Source organism: Podarcis raffonei, chromosome 2 (genome assembly GCF_027172205.1).
Source record: "Podarcis raffonei isolate rPodRaf1 chromosome 2, rPodRaf1.pri, whole genome shotgun sequence".
In the NCBI taxonomy this organism is placed as follows: Eukaryota; Metazoa; Chordata; class Lepidosauria; order Squamata; family Lacertidae; genus Podarcis; species Podarcis raffonei.
In genome coordinates this window covers 3,926,399-3,945,498 of record NC_070603.1, presented here as the reverse complement: position 1 = coordinate 3,945,498, position 19,100 = coordinate 3,926,399, and the positions used below count along the sequence as shown (strand labels likewise).

At 44.9% G+C, this 19,100-nt stretch overlaps 1 protein-coding gene across 1 annotated transcript in view; it reads left to right on the top strand.

Moving 5' to 3' along the window:
- Positions 1 to 18,815, top strand: part of NDUFA4L2 (NDUFA4 mitochondrial complex associated like 2) — a 35,465-nt gene extending 16,650 nt beyond the window's left edge. The window contains exons 2-4 of the mRNA XM_053370472.1: positions 2,078 to 2,166; positions 18,252 to 18,312; positions 18,531 to 18,815. Coding sequence (XP_053226447.1) covers positions 2,078 to 2,166; positions 18,252 to 18,312; positions 18,531 to 18,587 — 207 coding nt within the window. The 3' untranslated portion in view covers positions 18,588 to 18,815. The remainder of the gene's footprint in view (positions 1 to 2,077; positions 2,167 to 18,251; positions 18,313 to 18,530) is intronic.
- Positions 18,816 to 19,100: the final 285 nt, after the last annotated feature.

Here is a 19,100-nt window from a genome sequence, read left to right as displayed (position 1 = left end):
CCCTATGGACCCTCCAATGTGGGGTGTCGCAAAGGTCAGCCTTATACCTCATGCTGTTTAACATCTACATGAAACCACTGAGGAGGATCATCCGGGAATTTGAACGGCATTGTCATCAATATGCAGATGAAACACCTCTCTATTTATCCTTTGCATCTGCAGTTGTGGCAGTGGACAGTCTAGACTCAGTGATGGACTGGATAAATGCTGGTTAAACTGAAGCTCCATCTGGTTCTTTTGACTGTACTGGTGGGGTCAACCTGTTTTAGGTAGGGTGCATTCCCTCTAAAGGGGCTAGTGCTCAGTTTGGGGGTTCTTCTGGATCCACTATGGTCACTCAAGGCACAAGTAGCTCTGGTGTCATGAAGTGCTTTCCATCAGCTTCAGTTGGTGGCTCAGCTGTGACCCTGACTAGATATTCAAGGCAAGCAAAGAGAAAATATTCTTTACAAAATACAGTGGTACCTCGGGTTACATATGCTTCAGGTTACAGACGCTTCAGGTTACAGACTCCGCTAACCCAGAAATATTACCTCGGGTTAAGAACTTTGCTTCAGGATGAGAACAGAAAACATGCAGCCGCGGCGCAGCAGCAGTGGGAGGCCCCATTAGCTAAAGTGGTGCTTCAGGTTAAGAACAGTTTCAGGTTAAGAATGGACCTCCGGAACGAATTAAGTACTTAACCCGAGGTACCACTGTAAGTTCTTAACCCGAGGCACCACTGCACATGGGGGAAAGCAAGGATGCAGCTGTGCCTCCTGACCAGTAGAAAACTTTCTCTACCATGTCCTCTATATCAGCATTTAAGATTTAATCATGCATTGCCCATGTACTTTCAGACTGTTGTAACCATATGGACCAGGAACTTTTTATATATTAAAAAAGTTGAAAGAAAGCTGAAATTTTAAATTGCATTTTAACCTGTATTTAAAATCCCCCCCAATTATGTTTTTATTGTAATTTTACTGGTATTAGCCGCCCTGAGCCCAGCTCTGGCCGGGGAGAGCGGGGTATAAATAAAATTTATTATTATTATTATTATTATTATTATTACTACTACTACTACTAAATTGTTAGAATGATTATTCCTCTCCAGAAGACCGTATCCCTATATTCTGTGTTAATTAAACCTCATTCCACAATCTGGTTCCTGTAAAGAGGAAACCAGTTGAATCTCACCAAACAGCAGGCTCCATGTCTTGGGTGCCACAGTGGGCAAGGCCCTTCACCACACTTTCACAACAGTGACGCTTAAGACAGTGGGAGGATATGCTAAAGGGCTGCCCACTTCCTTGTCCTCAATGGATGGCAGGACTGTGTGGAAGGAGACATTCCTGTAGGAATGCCTGTACCAGAAATAAGCATTGATCCATTAAGCATTCCTCAATGACATTGAGGAAGGAAGGAAGGAAGGAAGGAAGGAAGGAAGGAAGGAAGGAAGGAAGGAAGGAAGATTGGATTGGGGTGTGAGGAAGAAAACTCAGTGTGAACAAAAGAGGTCAAGAATGGGTAAGTGGGTTGATAAAAATCAATCTGAGTTGGATGGAGAAGTGCAAAAGTGAAGATACTAAGTGTATCACAATAAATAATGGCTTTCATTTACCAGACAAAGGTGCTCATCTTCTCATCTCCCACAAATAGCAACCACAGCTCCATCAGTTACATCGCTGTTGACAAAACGCCCCTCATAACCATCTCCCTCAGGGCTCAGCAGGCAGAGGGAGAAAATGCATGCTTCCTTCTACTGCCCCTCCTAGACTTCCCCACTCACCCACCAATATGCTCCAATATCCAGTCTTAAGAGGCCTTGCTCTCCCCCATCCCAGGAGGTATGGGGAGTGGCAGGCAATTTCTCATCCCCAGATCCAATTCCTCCCCTAGATATTTCTATTTTCTCCCCCTCTTTTAATTCAGTCACTCAAACTGACAGCTACACTGTGTACTAGAGCTTGGCTATACGATTGCTGTGCCATATTTTCCCTGTAAATCTCCTGATGTGTCAGGGCTCCCTTTAACTCCCCGGTCCCCCTGATAAATATTCATTTTATTTACGTATTTTTCATCTCTCTCTCTCCAGCTCATCCCCCTCATTGGCTTCATTGGACTGGGACTGGGCAGCGCTGCCCTCTACCTTTTGAGGCTGGCCATCTACAGCCCCGACGTGAGGTACGTTTCTGGAGGGAGATCACTATGAGAATGAGTTAGTTGCAGCACAGTCGCAGGCATCATCATCAGTGTATTCGTATGCCACTCTCCTGTGCTAAACCATGCTCAGAACGACTCACATTCGCAAAGTTTACAGAATAAAATATAATAACATTTCCAGATCATTCACTGATAGTTGCAAAACATAAATAAAATACAGATAGTAATAAGCCTGATGCTGTTAATAGACCTGTGTGGATTTGTAATGCTTTGTTCACTCATTTCTGGTAGGGCATCCACACAATACCATTATTCAATCATAGTCATCCTGAATTCTCCCTGTGCTTCTTCCCACTTTTTTTTTCCCAGACCAGGGAGACTTATTTTTCTGAAGAAATGGAAGGGTAGTGCGCTCTCTACAGGTTTTTTCCAGACCAGGGAGACTTATTTTTCAGAAGAAATGGAAGGGTAGTGCACTTTCTACAGGTGCAGCCAGTAGTTTCCCCCCCAAGAAAAATAGGTGCTGCTACACATCCATGCCCCCACCCCCCCTTCCCCTGCCACCACTTGCCTGCCCACCCACCCCCTCTCTCCCTCACCGCTTCACACTTCCTGTGGCTGCAGGCACAGCCTCCCAGAGGTGCTTTGCCACCAGCCTTTAACTATCGCCAAAGCACCTCTTACGATCACCTGGAAGACTCATTGGCAATCATAAAATGGTGATGTCAGTAGACTTAGATGGAAGTGACCAAGTAAATCTAGCATAATGTTTAGCTGAGGGTATCACCATATGTTTCAATAGTTTTTAAAGAAATAGATCCATGTTCTCAAAACTATGTCAAGAAGGTCTAGCCAGTGCTTAATTTTGAAAGCAAAAGGTGCCTCTGAATAATAATAATAATAATAATAATAATAATAATAATAATAATAACAATCATAGAGTTGGAAGAGACCACAAGGGCCATCGAGTCCAACCCCCTGCCAAGCAGGAAACATAATAATAATAATAATAATAATAATAATAATAATAATAATAATAATTTATTTCTACTCCACCCATCTGGCTGGGTTTCCCCATCCACTTTCAACAGGCTTTCAACAGAACATTAAAAACAGAATAAAACTTCAAACATTAAAAACTTCCCTAAACAGGCTGCCTTCAGATGTCTTCTAAAAGTCGGGTAGTTGTTTCTTTCCTTGACATCTGATGGGAGGGCGTTCCACAGGGTGGGCGCCACTACCGAAAAGGCCCTCTGCCTGGTTCCCTGTAACCTTACTTCTTGCAGTGAGGGAACGGTCAGAAGGCCCTCGGCGCTGGACGTCAGTGTCCGGGCTGAATGATGGGGGTGGAGGCGCTCCTTCAGGTATGCTAGATGTACTGTCTGCCTTGGGGAGGAAGCCCTGCTCAGCTGCTCAGCGGTAAGTGAAAGAGGCTTTGTACATGTCCAGAGTACTTTTCTTATTTATTTTTGCACATCTGCATCTTTAAGGAAACTATCTTGCCACAGATGAAGCAGCCATCAAGTGTACAGCAAACAGGTCTATAGTAATCAAGCAACGTACATGTGTGAACTATAGACCTACATCTCCCAACCCCATCATTCCAGCACTGCTTTCCACATTGCAGCGGTGGCAGAGTCTATACAGTGGGTGTGACTGACCTGCCCTGACACCACTGCAAGCCCTTGCACAGTCCCAATAACTGGTTGTTCCATTCTGCTATTGAGACCCTGTAGTTCCCCAATAGCATACTGGCAAATAGCCAAGGTGGAACTAATGGGTGGATTTGCAGTTTGCACCTGTGCAAAACTGCCCTGGAAAAAAATGGAGGAAGGAACAGCAAAGGGGCAAATGGCTATTCATCCCTCTCTCTCAGTTGCCTATGCCTGCCTGCCAAACACCAGGCCGCTGTGCCTCTGGCAAGTGCACCGTGAGTCACCCTTTGAAGATGCCTAATGCTTTTATAATATCTGTTTGCTTCTGCTAAAACTATCATTGATTCAATTTGACACCATCTGCCCAGGGCACTTAGCAAAGCAATTATCAGCTCTAGAGCCCCTGTGCCTGGGATTGAGCTGTGCACACAACACTTGAACAGACGTCCGGGGATGTTCACCAGCCTCTTAACAGGCATTGGCAAAGCCAGCTCTGGATTTTTGTAGGCCCTCCATGGGCCCTCCTAGTCCCATTGCGCCCCTAGACAAGAGAAGACCATGTCCTAGAGAATGTACAGTGTGCTTTCCCTTTCCACTGTGTAACCACAGTCAGCTTCAAAAGCCAGGGAATAGGGAGGGACTTCCAAGGCAAAGGCGGTTATTTCCACCACTCGTGTCATCAATTTCTATTTATTATCTGTGTAGATCTGAACCCAAATCCCCTGTGCTAGGGTGGTCAGGGAATTGTAGCACCTCTCTCTCTCTCTCTCTCTCTCTCTCTCTCTCGTTCTCTTTCTCATGCCCCCTGCCCTCTCTGTGTAGTGGAAACTGAGGCTAATCCCCTTAACAGAGTCCTCCCAGCAAAGGTCTGTCACTACTAACTGCTGGTTCTGGCCAAAGCAATGAAGGAAAAAATAAAACCCAAGAGTTGCTACCATTGAAATTAGTGAACCATAAATGTCTTAGGTCCATTAATTTAAATGGATCTAATCTGAGTCGGACTAGCATTGGAAACAACCCCAAGCACGGATGTGGGATGAGGTAGAAGCATCCAGATTTGGTTTCTCTGCCACTGTCAATGCAAGCGCCTTCTTTTATCATCAGTGCCTGATTCCCACATGGAAAGTTTGGTCTCCTGCTTCCTGTCCAGGGCCAAAGTGTTAAAGGAGCAGGAAGGAGTTCATGAGTGTGTGGGAAAGAGTTTCTCGTGGGAACTTTCCTGGCCTTGATCTCCAGGACTGTTTTTTGGGCTTAACCTCTCCCCGTCCCAACCCACATCCTGAGCTGCTTGTTCACAAATACCTCAAAGCTAAAATGAAAAACAGCTCTGAGATACTTAATGTTTCAACAACAATCACCCGAAGGAGATGAAATGACAAGGACAGATTCGCCCCACCCCACCAGCTTAGCTGGTGTCTCTTGAAATCTCATAGTCCTAACTCCAAGATCTGAAAGATCTCAAGCACTGGTCCACCAATCCCTTTCTCCTTACAGTCAAACCATCATCTGTTATCTTTTTTTTCTTTTGAACCACAGTGTGTCTTCAGCAGCTCATAGGCATGTCTAAACTACAAAATTGCATCAGTTTTATACCAGAGGGATATCAGTGTTAGTCAGTTGCAGCAGAATCAACAAATATTGTTACGGCAGTTTGATACCTTCTTAAAGAAATGACTTCCTGCAAAGAATCCTGGAGATTGTCATTCAGGAAGATGCTAAATATTCCTCTGGCTCTAAGTCCTGGCCCTAGCCCTGGTTCTAACCCTTGATCCTAAACCTGGCTCTAGCCCTAGCCCTGGTTCTAAGCCCTAACCCTAGCCCGGGTCCTGGCCCTGGCCCTGGCTCTAAGGCCTAGCCCTGGCCCTACCTCTACCTCTGCCTCCAGGACTTCCATGATGATTGGAGTCTGTAGTGCAGAAATGACTCTTGCTAGGGGAGTTGGGCACTCTGGAATTAGAGCCAATACCATACTTTCCCATATTAAATCCTTAAAAGTACCAGAAGAGAGCAAACTAGCTAAGGATGTTCCTCTCCCAAATCGACTGACACTTGCTCGATATAACCTTCTGCTATGTATTCAGTCGGAAGGATTCAAACCACTGACCTTCTGATTGGCAAGCCCAAGAGGCTCAGTGCCACCCGCATCCCAAGGTAGGGACTGGTAGGAGGACAGAGTGTTAAATACACCTCACCACAGACATTAGTAGGTGACCATCTTTAGCTCCTTGCCATGGAGCGTTTCATATGCTGCAGATCAAGCTGCATTGCTGCCAAAGGCACCAGGCCATTCTGGAGAAGGATGTTGGTTTGTTCGTTTGTTTGTCTGTGGTGGTAGGCTGCTCTTATTATTGTATATTGACAGCAGTGTTTTCTGGGACAGGGCTGAGGAAGGACACAATGGAAGAAATATGGGAGGGGAGAGATGGATTCAGGGCTCACCCAAGGCATGCTGCTGCCTGAGGAAAAAAACAAAATGGTGCCCTCTACATTGACTGAGTTGGCAGTTGACTCTTACTTCAGCACTGGCATTCTGCACCACATCTGTGATAGAGAGCCACATTAGGAGACCCAGGACAGACTAGGTGGCAACAAACGAGAATGGCTGTGAGCCTTGGGAGGAACAGCCACCTGTTGCACTTGTCCTATGCTGCCTAATGGTTATAGATTTGAAAGAGACAGAGGGAGATCTGTGACTAAGACCTGCATAGGTCTTGTCACTGGTACACACATAATTGAGAAAGATTGAATATCCCTGTAAATCCATGGTTATCTAGCCTCTGACCTAGTTCCCATGACCTTGCCCAGAAGGAAGAAACGGAATCTCACCTTTGTGGGAAAGCAGGAGGCTGCAGAACCTGGGGGCAACCCAAGCTGCTGATGTTCTCACCACAGGGTCTGACATAGTGTCTTCTTGCCAGGTCCACAGGCATGGTGGATGAACAAGCAAGTGGCAAGGACCATACACTCATTCCGCAATGAGGTGTGAGGGGCAAATCATACCTGGGGCATCAGTACAGTCACCTTCAGCCTCTGTGGCAAAATAGGCGCAGCAGCACATGGGGCTACTTCTCTCTACAGGTTTTATTCTCCAATGTACCTGCTCACACATGCCCCAGCAGAACACATCTGCGGCTGGTCCTGGAGCCACAGGTATAATCCCCAGCTCTGTCATTACATTGCAAGGTTAGCCTTTGGCAAGTTGCTGTTTCTCAGCCCCCGTCTCCCTTTTGTAGGGACTAATAATGACAACTCACAGATTCACTAAAGGTGGTAAACACTTCTGCACCTTGCAAGAGTTTTATCAGTAATCATTTTCAATATCAACACAAACAGCCACAGAGATCCAATCAGCAACTCTCCCCGTTTCTGGGGATCCTTTTCCTCATGGGCACTGAGCAAGCAGAGCTGGATTAATGCAGTCCAGAGGGAATGTGTGGATAAACAAAGCAATGACCATAGGGATTAAGATATATACACAACTAATCAGAAAAACATGGCCCACTGGTGCCTGGTGCCCATTGGGTCTGGTAGGGTGGAAGGTAGAGAGGTCAACAGAAGGTGGAGGCAGAACTAATGACAGAACCAATGTCCTCATCCCTGCTGAGTTCTACAAGGACAGAGACCAAGAAGGGGGCAGGCTGACAGGCAGTGCCACCCCCTGGACTGGATATAAGCAAGGAGGCAGGCAAATGGGGGCAGGCTAAGGTTGGTGGTCCAGGTCCCATTTTCCTTAATGGACCAGCCTATGCTGCCAGACTGGAATGAAGGGGTGGCCGAATCTGTCTATTTCAGTTTCTCTCAGTGTCTCATTTTTATTTATTATATTATATTATTTATTTCACAATGTTTATATACTGCTTGATTGTAATGAAACCTCAGCACGGTTTATGAAAAGGTTTTTCCAACCTTACATTCAGATCTCAAATTTTCCACATCAACTTTTGTTTTTTTAAAACCTCATCATGAAAATTCATCAGCATTTTAGTGTGAACGTCTCTTAAAATATTCATTTTTGTACGCAGTCTTGCCCAATATACACATTTTTGCGAACCAATTTCCCATAATATAATGCATTTTTCTATGTTATTTTCATGAATATATGCATTTTTGTGCACATTACTTGGTTAGAGAACCACACAGCAGACTATGGAACAGTGTGAATTTCAAAAGATGGCTGTGTTTTGGTCTGCATATTGTTTCAGAAAGTTCACTTTTAGATGCAAACTGAATAGAATTTCTCTCCCATCCCAATGGAATGAACAGGAGAGCTGGGGGGATGTAAATTCTGTGGTCAGGTTTAGTGAAATTTAGGGTAGCCAGATGCAAAAGAGAACAGAGCTCCTATTTATACTTTTAATAGTTGTTTAGAAGATGGGATTTGGTAGGGGTCAGCTTTTCATCTCCCAGCGCTGCACAGGTGAGCCAAGCTGGACCTGTTGAAATTTCCTTTGCTGTATATCTATTAGGAATACAAGAGAGAGCCCTGCTCTGCTTGGCATCAGGTCACTCTAGTGATGAAATTCTAATTGCCTGCCTCTTCTGAAGCACAACAGCATAACTTAATTTGAAAATACATGGATAAGACAACCAGCAATGGAAGAAATAGCAAGAAGGAGGCACACATGGATCTTAGCTAGATGGACAAAGCAAACCAGAGGCAAAGAATGACCTAAGGTGCCTGTGAACTCATACCATTAATAACTGAGGAGACTCCACAGAGGAGCTCAGAGGTGGGACAGCGGGGGGTATGTGGAGAAATTCATTTGATTCAGTTTGCACCTGCCTAATTCATACTTCCTGAACCAATATGTGAACTGAAGCACAACTATACCTTGTAATTCTTCTTTGTGCTTCTACAAAATTTGGGATCTTTAATGCCAAAAAAGCATACAAATATTTGTGCATCGGGGCAAATGTAAAAATGCCGTAAGTAAACTATACAGCAATTATGAAGCAATATTTAGGAAAATGTATGTATTGGGCAAAATTTCATTAAAAATGTGCATATTAGGAGAAAGTTGTACAAAAAAGCTTAATTTTTGTGGGGCTTAAAGAGAAAAAATCTGCTGTGGAAATAGGCAGACTGAATTGAAGCTTGGAAAAAATGGGAAATTGAGAGAAACCTAAATTGACAGATTCATTTATCCGCAGCTCAGAGTACAAGGTGCAACTTTAGGATGGGGTGGCTTTGTTATTTTTAAAGGCTGGGAAGCCCTAGCATAAAAGGATTTGTGTTTGGGTGCACAGAATGAAAGAGAAAGACTGAGATGGGATGGCAGGATATTCGTTTGTTGCTCACTGACAGGCAGATACCTAAATATCTATACATGTGAGACCAGCCGTATAGATTACCGAATATCCTGGAGAGAGGCACGCGTGTGCCTGTGTGGCGGAGGGCAAATGTGGCTTCTCCAGGGGACCCACGTGCTCGGTTCATTTCCTCCTTTTGGATCCACAGCTACAAGCAGCTGGAGTTCTAATATGGCTCCATGCCTGGCAGTCTCCCCAGCAGCCAGTTGTCATAGCTACAGGAGTTCACAGGAGTCTCTCAAGTTTTTTTAGTGTTAATTTTGAAGGCTTAATTCCATCTCTTCAGCTTCACACATGGAGATCTTGTCCTTGTTCTCCTTAACACCCAGTGTGAGGTAGCTGTGACTGCTTCAGAGTAAGGACTGCTGGGCGGGGGGGGGGGAATTTTGACTGGAAGTTAGAAGACAAGTAGTAGGAGCTGAAACCAATTTGCTTGAAAATATCTCATCAGAGAATTGGTATGCAAAATAGTCACAGTATTCTGAATATTCAAATATTTACTGGACTTCCTCTGAATATTTTGCATCTGCATACAACACCTGGTTGTATTTGATCTGAGTCTTTAGTACTGGACAATTTTTGAGAGCCATTGCACAATGGCATTTTATATTTGACAGTTGGCATACAATAGCATTTTAATAGTATTTCTTTATTTGGTGCCAACATCATGTAATGGTTAGAATGTCAAATTAGAATCAGGGAGATGAGGGTTCAAAAGCCCGCTTAGCCATGATGCTCTCTGCATGGCCATGGGCCATGTATTCTCTCAGAATTACCTCATAATGTTATCACAAGGATGAGGCAGTGGGGAGAGTAATGTACACCACCACGAGTTCCTTGGAGGAAGATTGGGATAAAAATGTGATAAATAATATTTGACCGTATTTGATTATAGCTGACATATGGATATTTGCCTGTATTTGACAGATGTCATGTGGTAGTATTAGTGTTTGACAGTTAACAGCTTGATGAAATTTCATATTTGATACCTGCCAAAATCAAAGCAGTCAGGAAATGCCAAAGTGTCTCGTGTTCTAAAATACTGAGGTAAATTTTCACATTCAGAATTTGAATTACCCACTGAGTATGTCATGATTTGCAGTCACCTACTCCAGCTATACCCAGGCAAGTTGGGATACTCCACAATATCCCAAGATATTAGTGAGCAAGGATCTCACAACTTGCCTGCAAATCATTGCTCAGGTTGTAGCTATCACCCACCTCAATGCTGTCCACCCATTATGCTCCTGATTGTCCCACCCTCATCCTGTCTAGAAGCAACAGCAGGGACCGAAATACACAGCCTTCATAGCATAGCCTTGTGTCAAACAAGGCAGTACTATAGCAGCTGTAGACTGGGCTCTCCTTGTCTCTTTCTAGCCTTAGACTTTGTGGCCCTTAAGCTTAAATCCTGGGTAAAGGTAAAGGGACCCCTGACCATTAGGTCCAGTCGTGGCCGACTCTGGGGTTGTGGCGCTCATCTCGCTTTGTTGGCCGAGGGAGCCAGCGTACAGCTTCTGGGTCATGTGGCCAGCATGACTAAGCCGCTTCTGGCGAACCAGAGCAGCGCACGGAAACGCCGTTTATCTTCCTGCCGGAGCGGTACCTATTTATCTGCTTGCACTTTGACGTGTTTTCGAACTGCTAGGTTGGCAGGAGCAGGGACTGAGCAACGGGAGCTCACCCCATTGTGGGCATACAATTGAATGCATGTGGGTCAGGGAGGGGCTTACTACTACAGTCCCAAATCCAATACCCACATGTTTTGACTATATGTAGCTCTAAAACTTCTAGCAGAAATTCTGCCTTGGTCAGACCAAACCTGGAATAATGTGTCCATATCTAGGCGCCACAATTTAAGAAGGATATTGACAAGCTCCAGAACGTGTGCAGAGGAGAGTGACCAGGGCTGGATCTACACTGACCTTTTTAACATTATTAAAACAATACTAGCTATATTGTTCTAAAACGTCCCAGGGCATACTGTTGTTGTTGTTTTTTTAAAAAAGTTAATTACCTTAACGTTCTTCCTCCATAACAGTTCCTCTTACTGCCTGGTTCCTGGTTGCTTTGCAATGCCCTCTGGTGTCACATTTTAATAACACATTCTTAGCATTCTTAGCAAAATGTAATGTGACCCTTACGTTTTGAAAACCATGCCTTAACTCTTTCTTAATGTTATAAACCATGAGTGTAGATCCGCCCCAGGATAATAAAGGGTCTGAAAACCAAGTCTTATGAGGAACAGTTGATGGAGTCAACTGGAAGAGAGGAGACTGAGAAGAGATATGATAGCCATCTTCAAATATATCATGGATTGTCACATGGAGGATGGGACAAGCTTGTTTTCTCCTTCTGTGAAGGGCAGGACCCGAACCAATGGCTTCAAGTTACAAGAAAGGAAATTCTGACTAAACATTAGGAAGACCTTTCTGACAGTAAGAGCTGTTCAGCAGTGGAACAGACTCCAGTGTGAGGTGGTGGACTATCCTTTGTTGGAAGTTTTTGAGCAGAATTTGGATGGCCATCTGCCAGGAATGTTTTGGTAGATATTCCTGCATTTTCAAGGGGTTGGACTAGATGACCTGTAGACAGTGGTGGAGCAAGCCGACCGGGTGCTTGGGGCAGTGTGCATGCCCTGTGCCCAAGGGCAGGGCCAGCCGCCTGTGGGGTGGGGCCAGCTGGGGCAGGACGCTCCACGGGGCCTCTGAGGAGTCTGCCTGCCTCCTCCCACTCAACCGCCCTACAGCTGAGGGGCAGGCAGCGGGCGGACTATTTGGAGAGACGCATGGCTCAGGCACGCTGCAGGCCCCGCAGTGAGTGCGCCCGGCATTTTGTCACACCCCTCAGTGGTGACACCCGAGTCGGCCTGCCCCCACTGCACCCCCTTCCTCCGCTCCTGCCCTTTGGATCACTTCCAAATCTACAATTATGTGAGTCTGTGGTTCTGTGATCTGCATATGGTTCCCATCTCCTCTGTAACCTTAAAAAGCCAGCTATGTTTTAAGGACAGAAAAGAGAATGACAGAGCCCTGGTTGCAGCCAACAGAGTGTAGGGGTGTACAACTCTATTCCTGCAACAGCTGATCACCTAGAGGTGACTGCTGTTACTCCCTCAAAGTAAGAAGAAATGAAAATTAATACAGGGGGCCTGTGCTGGGTATTGGGCAGAGTGTTGGACAAGCCACTATTTCTCTGTTCAGCCTCACCTCATTGGGCAGTTGCAAGGGTAATATGAGATAAAGCTTCCTTTTCTTCCTCCCTGCCCATTCCTTTTTCCTTTTGTTTTGCATATTTTGCACTGTGAGCTGCAGGCACACTTATCTTTTTGCATTTTCCTCTGACCTTCTTGGAGGAAGGGGGAGCTGATTAATCATCATCACCATCATCGTCATCACTATAGCAACAATAACAACAACAGCTCCATGTTCCCAGAGTCTAAATTCTGAAGCCAAGTTTATTTTCTTTAAAATGTCTTCCCATCCTATCAGGTTCCTTCCAAAGCAGGGATTACTTTGCCATCTATAGCTTCAAATGAAGTAAACCCCACCCCACAATCTTCCCTCTGCTTTAAGATTGTATTATATTTTAAATGGTGAGTTAGGCTCAGTGATGACCTGAAAAGAGTTAACGCTGCCCCATTATAAAAGGACAGGCCTGCAGCTGACAGTCAGCTTTCCATCTCCTGTCAGGCCTCAATATCATGTCAGCCGTTGTCCTGGATATTCATTTAAATGGAAAGATGCAGGTTATTTCCCCCGGGCACTTCACTACGATCTGTGGCCATTGCCTGACAGGTAAATATGCATTAAAATGCCATTCCTCAAGTCTATACCTTACCCAGCTTACAACAGCCTCTGTTACCATAATATCTAAGCACCTTAATATATTTTATTTTACCATATTTACTCTCTGGTCCCCCTGCGTGAATGAGAAACCAAAATCTAGAAATGAGGCTTGCCAGTCTGCCAGCATTTTACTGGCCTGACCACAATGACCACTAGTAAAACCACATTTTGTCAGGTAGCCCATCCTGGCCTCCAAAAAGCCAAGAAATCCTCATTTAGCCAAGTTGTACCTAGCTCCATCAGTTTTCCAGAATCTGTCTTAGCTCCCCATTGATGCACGGTGCCTGCCCACCTTGGTCAGCCTTGAGACCAGCCCAGGGTGCCATCTTTAACTTAAACCAAAGTTGGCACACTCCATGCTAGCACACCAGTCTAGCTTTTCAAATATAATTTCCCTCTTCACATCCTACCATTCAATTCCACTACGTCCTGCTAGCAGACTATAGCATATGAACATTCATTCAAGCAGTTGCAAGTTACTCCATGAGGTAAGGGTTTTCACACTTGGATCCAAGCATAGAGTATGGCGAGGGACCAGGATCACTCTGAGTGGCCCACCTTGCCTTTCAGCCTCTTTGTATCTGTTGGCTCCACCCTTAACCACCATAGACTGAAGGTATTCTATGGGCATGCAGACAAGTTAGATCCCTGCCACTTTATAGACCCGATGCACATGCAGCTGAATATGGATAGGACTGAGTGCAATGAAGTCATTCTCAGAGTAAAACCACTGAAATGAATGCACACGACTAAGTCTTGTATTTTTTTCTCTGAAGACACTGTTGTTGGTCAGTTCCAGGGGTGACATACTGGGACTGGGGAATAGTTGACTTGATCTACCATGATAGTCTAGGGCTGCCTCTTCCCTCAGGTTAGGCAGATGTCTTTCAGGTATCCCAGACTACTCCCCAGCCACCCACAAAGTTCATGAAACCATTCAAAAGGTGAGTGGAAGTGTGATCTGGTGCTACCAACGGACGCAAAGTTACATCCTTGTGCACTGGGCAAAGAATAACTCAGAAATACTCAGCATCGTGTTTTTTCATTAACTTTTTCATTGTGGTGGGATAAATTCGCACAACTACACTAGAAATCTTCTCCTGGGCTTCATTTAGCTCTCTCTGTTTTAGTTATTGTGTGATTCTTCTCAACAGTCTCTATTGACTCATTCAGTCTAATGTTTCAAAAAACCCCACAAAACCTCCCCATCACTCCGTCATATGATGCTTCACATCCACCTATTCTGCTCCCCGCCCCCCCCCGCCCCACTTTCTTCTTCTTTTTAATGCCTCACAATCTGCAGGATCTGTCAGTGCTGGCTCTAAGTTATTCTACTTTCCGAACCATGTCAGAAAGCTCAGTGGATAAGTGCGGCACCTTATGACCAGGGACGGTGAAATCTGTGGGGCCCCCCAGGGGGCATTGCACTACAGCTCCCATCATGCCTAGTCATTGGCCAGGCTGGCTGGGGCTGATGAAGGTTAGAGTCTGGCCACAACTGGAGGTTCCCCATTCCTGCCTTTCACAGAGAGTCAGCCCATGTGAACATGTTAAACTGGCTTTTACTGATTCAGACCCTTGGTCAATTTAACCCTACCCTCCAACATTTCTCCAATGAAAATTGGGACATCCATTATTATTATTATTATTATTATTATTATTATTATTATTATTACATACCCCACCCATGTGACTGGGTTTCCCCAGACACTCTGGGCAGCTTCCAACACACAGAGAAACATAATCAAACATTAAACATTAAAAAAACCTTCCCTATACAGGGCTGCTTTCAGATGTCTTCTAAAGGTTGTACAATGGTACCTCGGGTTGCATACATTTCAGGTTACATACGCTTCAGGTTACAGACTCCGCTAACTCAGAAATAATACCTTGGGTTAAGAACTTTGCTTCAGTATGAGAACAGAAATCACGTGGCAGTGGCACGGCGGCAGCGGGAGGCCCCATTAGCTAAAGTGGTGCTTCAGGTTAAGAACAGTTTCAGGTTAAGAACGGACCTCCGGAATGAATTAAGTACGTAACCAGAGGTACCACTGTATAGTTCCTTATCTCCTTGGTTCTGTTGAATCTTTGTGTGTTTCTTTTCAGTCTCACGGGGCGCCCCACATGCTCCCCTGTGTGCTCCACTCTGTGCAGCATTGTCAAGCCTTTTGTGGAGACAATCACTGATGCAATGAACTCACTTCACACCCACAGTTCAGGCAGTAAGGTTCATTGCCAGTTTACATCTTAATGGTTCTGTACCCTCACCCCAAAAAATAAATTAGATTTCACATTTACGCAGAATTTTGTTTTAGCTCTAGAACATATGGAGCCCAGTATTGCTAAAGAACTACTTCTGCCCCAACATTTCTTTATGCATAACCTTGGTAGGCTGTTCCACTGTCAAATTACCCTTGGGCACAAATAGAAGACACCAACGTGTATGAGATTTGCATGTGGTCCTTTATATGTATAGGCACAAATTTGGAAATAATAAATGTAATTTAAAGAGAAGGGAAATGCATTTATCACTGTGGTTGAGATGACACCAGGTGACTTGTGTGACTGCTCAGTCAGCTGACCAGGAGCTCCTGATTGTTGATGGGCAACTTCAGGGCTCCTCTTTTCTCTTCTTAAAAGTTCCTTTTATTTAAACTAGACCAGGACTGGGCAGTCCTCAAAGAGAGGACACCTTCAAAGAGCAGAGCATCTTCTGATAACCCTTCAAAATAGAGGATGGTTCTCTGTAACGTAGGTCACTCACATGGCTACCCTAGCATAAAGACAGAGCAGGAAATTGTTAATCATTGATTTGAGCCCCCTATCAGGGCAAAAGAATAATAATGGCTGCGTTCTCATTTCTTGGGACCGTGGAGAGGCACTTGTGGGATTTTCTTCTTTAGCTAGCTTTACGTGCTGGGGGGGGGGAGGCAGCAATATGTCTTAGCCTGACCTTGCAGAAGCCGCCCCACCCCCCACCTTGTTGTTGAACTAAGATTTTCAAATGGTTTCTTGTTCACTTTTAATACTTTGATGCCTCAAAAGGCAATTCTGAACAAAAAACGAAACAAAAATCTCCCTCTCCACATTGATTATATGGTTAGTGCAGTCGACAGAAGAGGGTTGTAACAAGACTTGGCAGTTTGTGGCTTACAACCATCATCTTGTTAGCACGTTGCATTACTTGCTAAGGAACCAGAGTCAGCAGCTAAACACCCAAACACCCTGAAGAGTCTGTGATTGTGGCGAGGGGGGGAGGGGAGGGAAAGGGGGGGTGCTTCACCCCCTACAGAAGGCAGCAGGAAGATGTGTATTCACAGGAGGGACCCTCATGTGTGTACACATTATTTATATGAGGGTACACATCTCGATAAAAGCAGCCACAGCCAAACCACATGTTTGAAAACCAACCCCCAATCCAGGGAGCTAGAACCATAGCCTTGGTCTCCATCACTCAATGGAAAGAGAAAATGGTTGTCCAGATGTCAGTGTGGGCCTTGGGGGACCTGGTTTCAAACTTTATCTGGGCCACATTTTCATGTGAGATACTTGTTAGTCCTTTGCAAGAACAACAATAGACATTTTATTCTTCTTAATTTACAAGACACTTTTTCTTAATGTACATGACAACATTTAAAGACAAGTCCTGAGAAGCTTACATGTAAGGCTAAATTTGAAAATCAGGACTCATGGTTAGCTCCAGAATCCAGATTTCATGTCAGGGTTCAGTTGTATGCCATAGGGTATATAGAAGCACCTCTGAACATGTACAAAGTTCCCTTCATTCACCACAGGAGAGGAGAATGAAAGTGCTTGTTTCTATTTTCAGTTAACCGCAGTTTAGCATTATGTCTGAACCTTAAACTATGGCTAAACTATGGTTTATTGAAAACATAGGCTTGAAGTTGGCTTGTTTCAATTTATAAATCATTTTTTAGACTAACCACAGTTTGTTCAGGTTCAGGGACAATCCTGTGATTAGTTAAAAATTGGAGCAAACACTTCCAATTGCCTCATTGCAGCCATGCTGGAAGAGGAGCATTCACAAGCTCATTCATGGTGACTAAAAGAGACCTGTCATGCCCCAGTCCTCCAAGGATGGCAGCTGCAGATTGACCTCAGCCTCCTTGCTCACCTCGTACCGTGGTACCTCTGGTTACAAACTTAATTCGTTCCAGAAGTCTGTTCTTAACTTGAAACCATTCTTAACCTGAGGTACCACTTTAGCTAATAGGGCCTCCCGCTGCCGCCGTGCCGCCAGCGCGCGATTTCTGTTCTCATCCTGAGGTAAAGTTCTTAACCCAAAGTACTACTTCCGGGTTAGTGGAGTCTGTAACCCAAAGTGTTTGTAACCTGAGGTACCACTGTATTGGGAAACAGCAGAAACAGGATGAGGAGCAGCAAGAGCAGTGGTCAGGCATTAGCATGCTGATAAGCTTAGAAGTATATGAGCAGCACCAACAATGCCAGAAGCAGCAGACAAGATCAAATGCTTCTGGCCTCATGTGCTACTTCTGCCACCATCACCACATGTGAGGTGAATTCATAAGGAAGATCTTGCACTCCCCACCACTGATCTCATGTCTTTTATACATGGGACTTGGAACCTTCCAACCAATTCACAAGTAATGCAGTAAGTCAAAAAAGAGAAGAGACTCCCTTCACAGAAAAGTGCCAGGTAGTTGGAGCCAGGCTGTAATGTAATATCTGGACCAACACCAGCATGTGGCATCCTGGGGCAGCTGCTCAGCTCGTGTCCCACAGCAGGACCCATCAGTGTTTGCAGTTGCCCTGGGCCTTCTACATCAGGCAGCCAAGTCTACTGGGCTCCATTTTAATTTTCCATGATGCCTCAGAGCAATCCTACATTGGCTACCACTGCCAAGAAACCCATCAAAGTAAGAGAGGACCCTGCCTGGTTTTCTGTCCTCTCGTGTTATTCGTAGCTTAGGAATACCAGTGCTTGGGCCAATAAGAGTTTTGAAGCCTCAGAGGAGCAGTGGTTAGAGACAAAACACATTTGAAGCACAATGAACCACTGGGGAATCATTGTTTGTTAAGGGAGTTGTAGCTTAGTGATGGGCAAATTATGGATCCCAGGATTCTGCAGTGGGAAGCCCTGTGCTTTAAATGATGTGAATGTGACTGGATGAATCCTTCGTAATAAAATACTTTGAGGAGAAAAGATGAAGAAATCAAACCTGCCTCAGGGTGGGAGGGTTATACTCAATGGCACTATCCAGATGTGTAAAACTTATTATATGTGGCTTTCCTTTCCTTTTCCTCCTTTCAGTTGGGATAGGAAGAATAATCCAGAACCGTGGAATAAACTGAGTCCTAATGAACAGTACAAGGTATGTGGGAGGTTACATGTTTTGATCACCCCAGCTAAAAAACAAGAGAATGAAGAAAATGTCCAATTGGACCATGTCAAATGTAGGGTGGAGTGGGAAGAGTCAGAACCCTGGAAAGGCTGGGGAGTGGGCATTGAGGGATGACACATCATGCCATAGTAATTCCAATGGGGCAAAGAGAGCAAACCATCAATCATCAGCAACACCTTCTTCCATAGTTCATGGCTGTCTCCACGGACTACAAAACCCTGAAGAAAGATCGCCCAGACTTCTGAGGGTGCCACGGCCATCTTCCAGCTCCTGCCATGTCCGGGGAAGAACCACTTGCTGCTCTGCACAGCCACATCTTCCGCTCTCACATTGAGTCTTTAATCATCTTTCACTTAAATTGTGTACATGCCTTAAAATTGCACACATGCTACTGCTTCCTGCCTGCCTATGTATTGATTCGTTGGTGCCACACTACAGATGGCCAATAAAATATCTACAGCCCATTCAGCAGATGCAAAGCAAAATATTAGCCCATTCTTTCTCTAGGAAACGCCTTGGATAACAAACAGCTCTTTTATTAAAAGAGGTGGAGGGAGAAAATGAGAAGGAATGGAACAAAGTGTGTTCCCTTTCAGTCCTAAGAGGCTTCTTGGTTCAGTGTTTCCCAGCCCCTTCCTGTGAATGTCCCTGCTGAACCTAATTTGCTGCATTTCCTGTCTCCCACGCTCAACTGTATTATTCCCACAGAGAAGGGACAGCACCAAATAATAGACCCCAGAGTCGATCATGCTTACCGA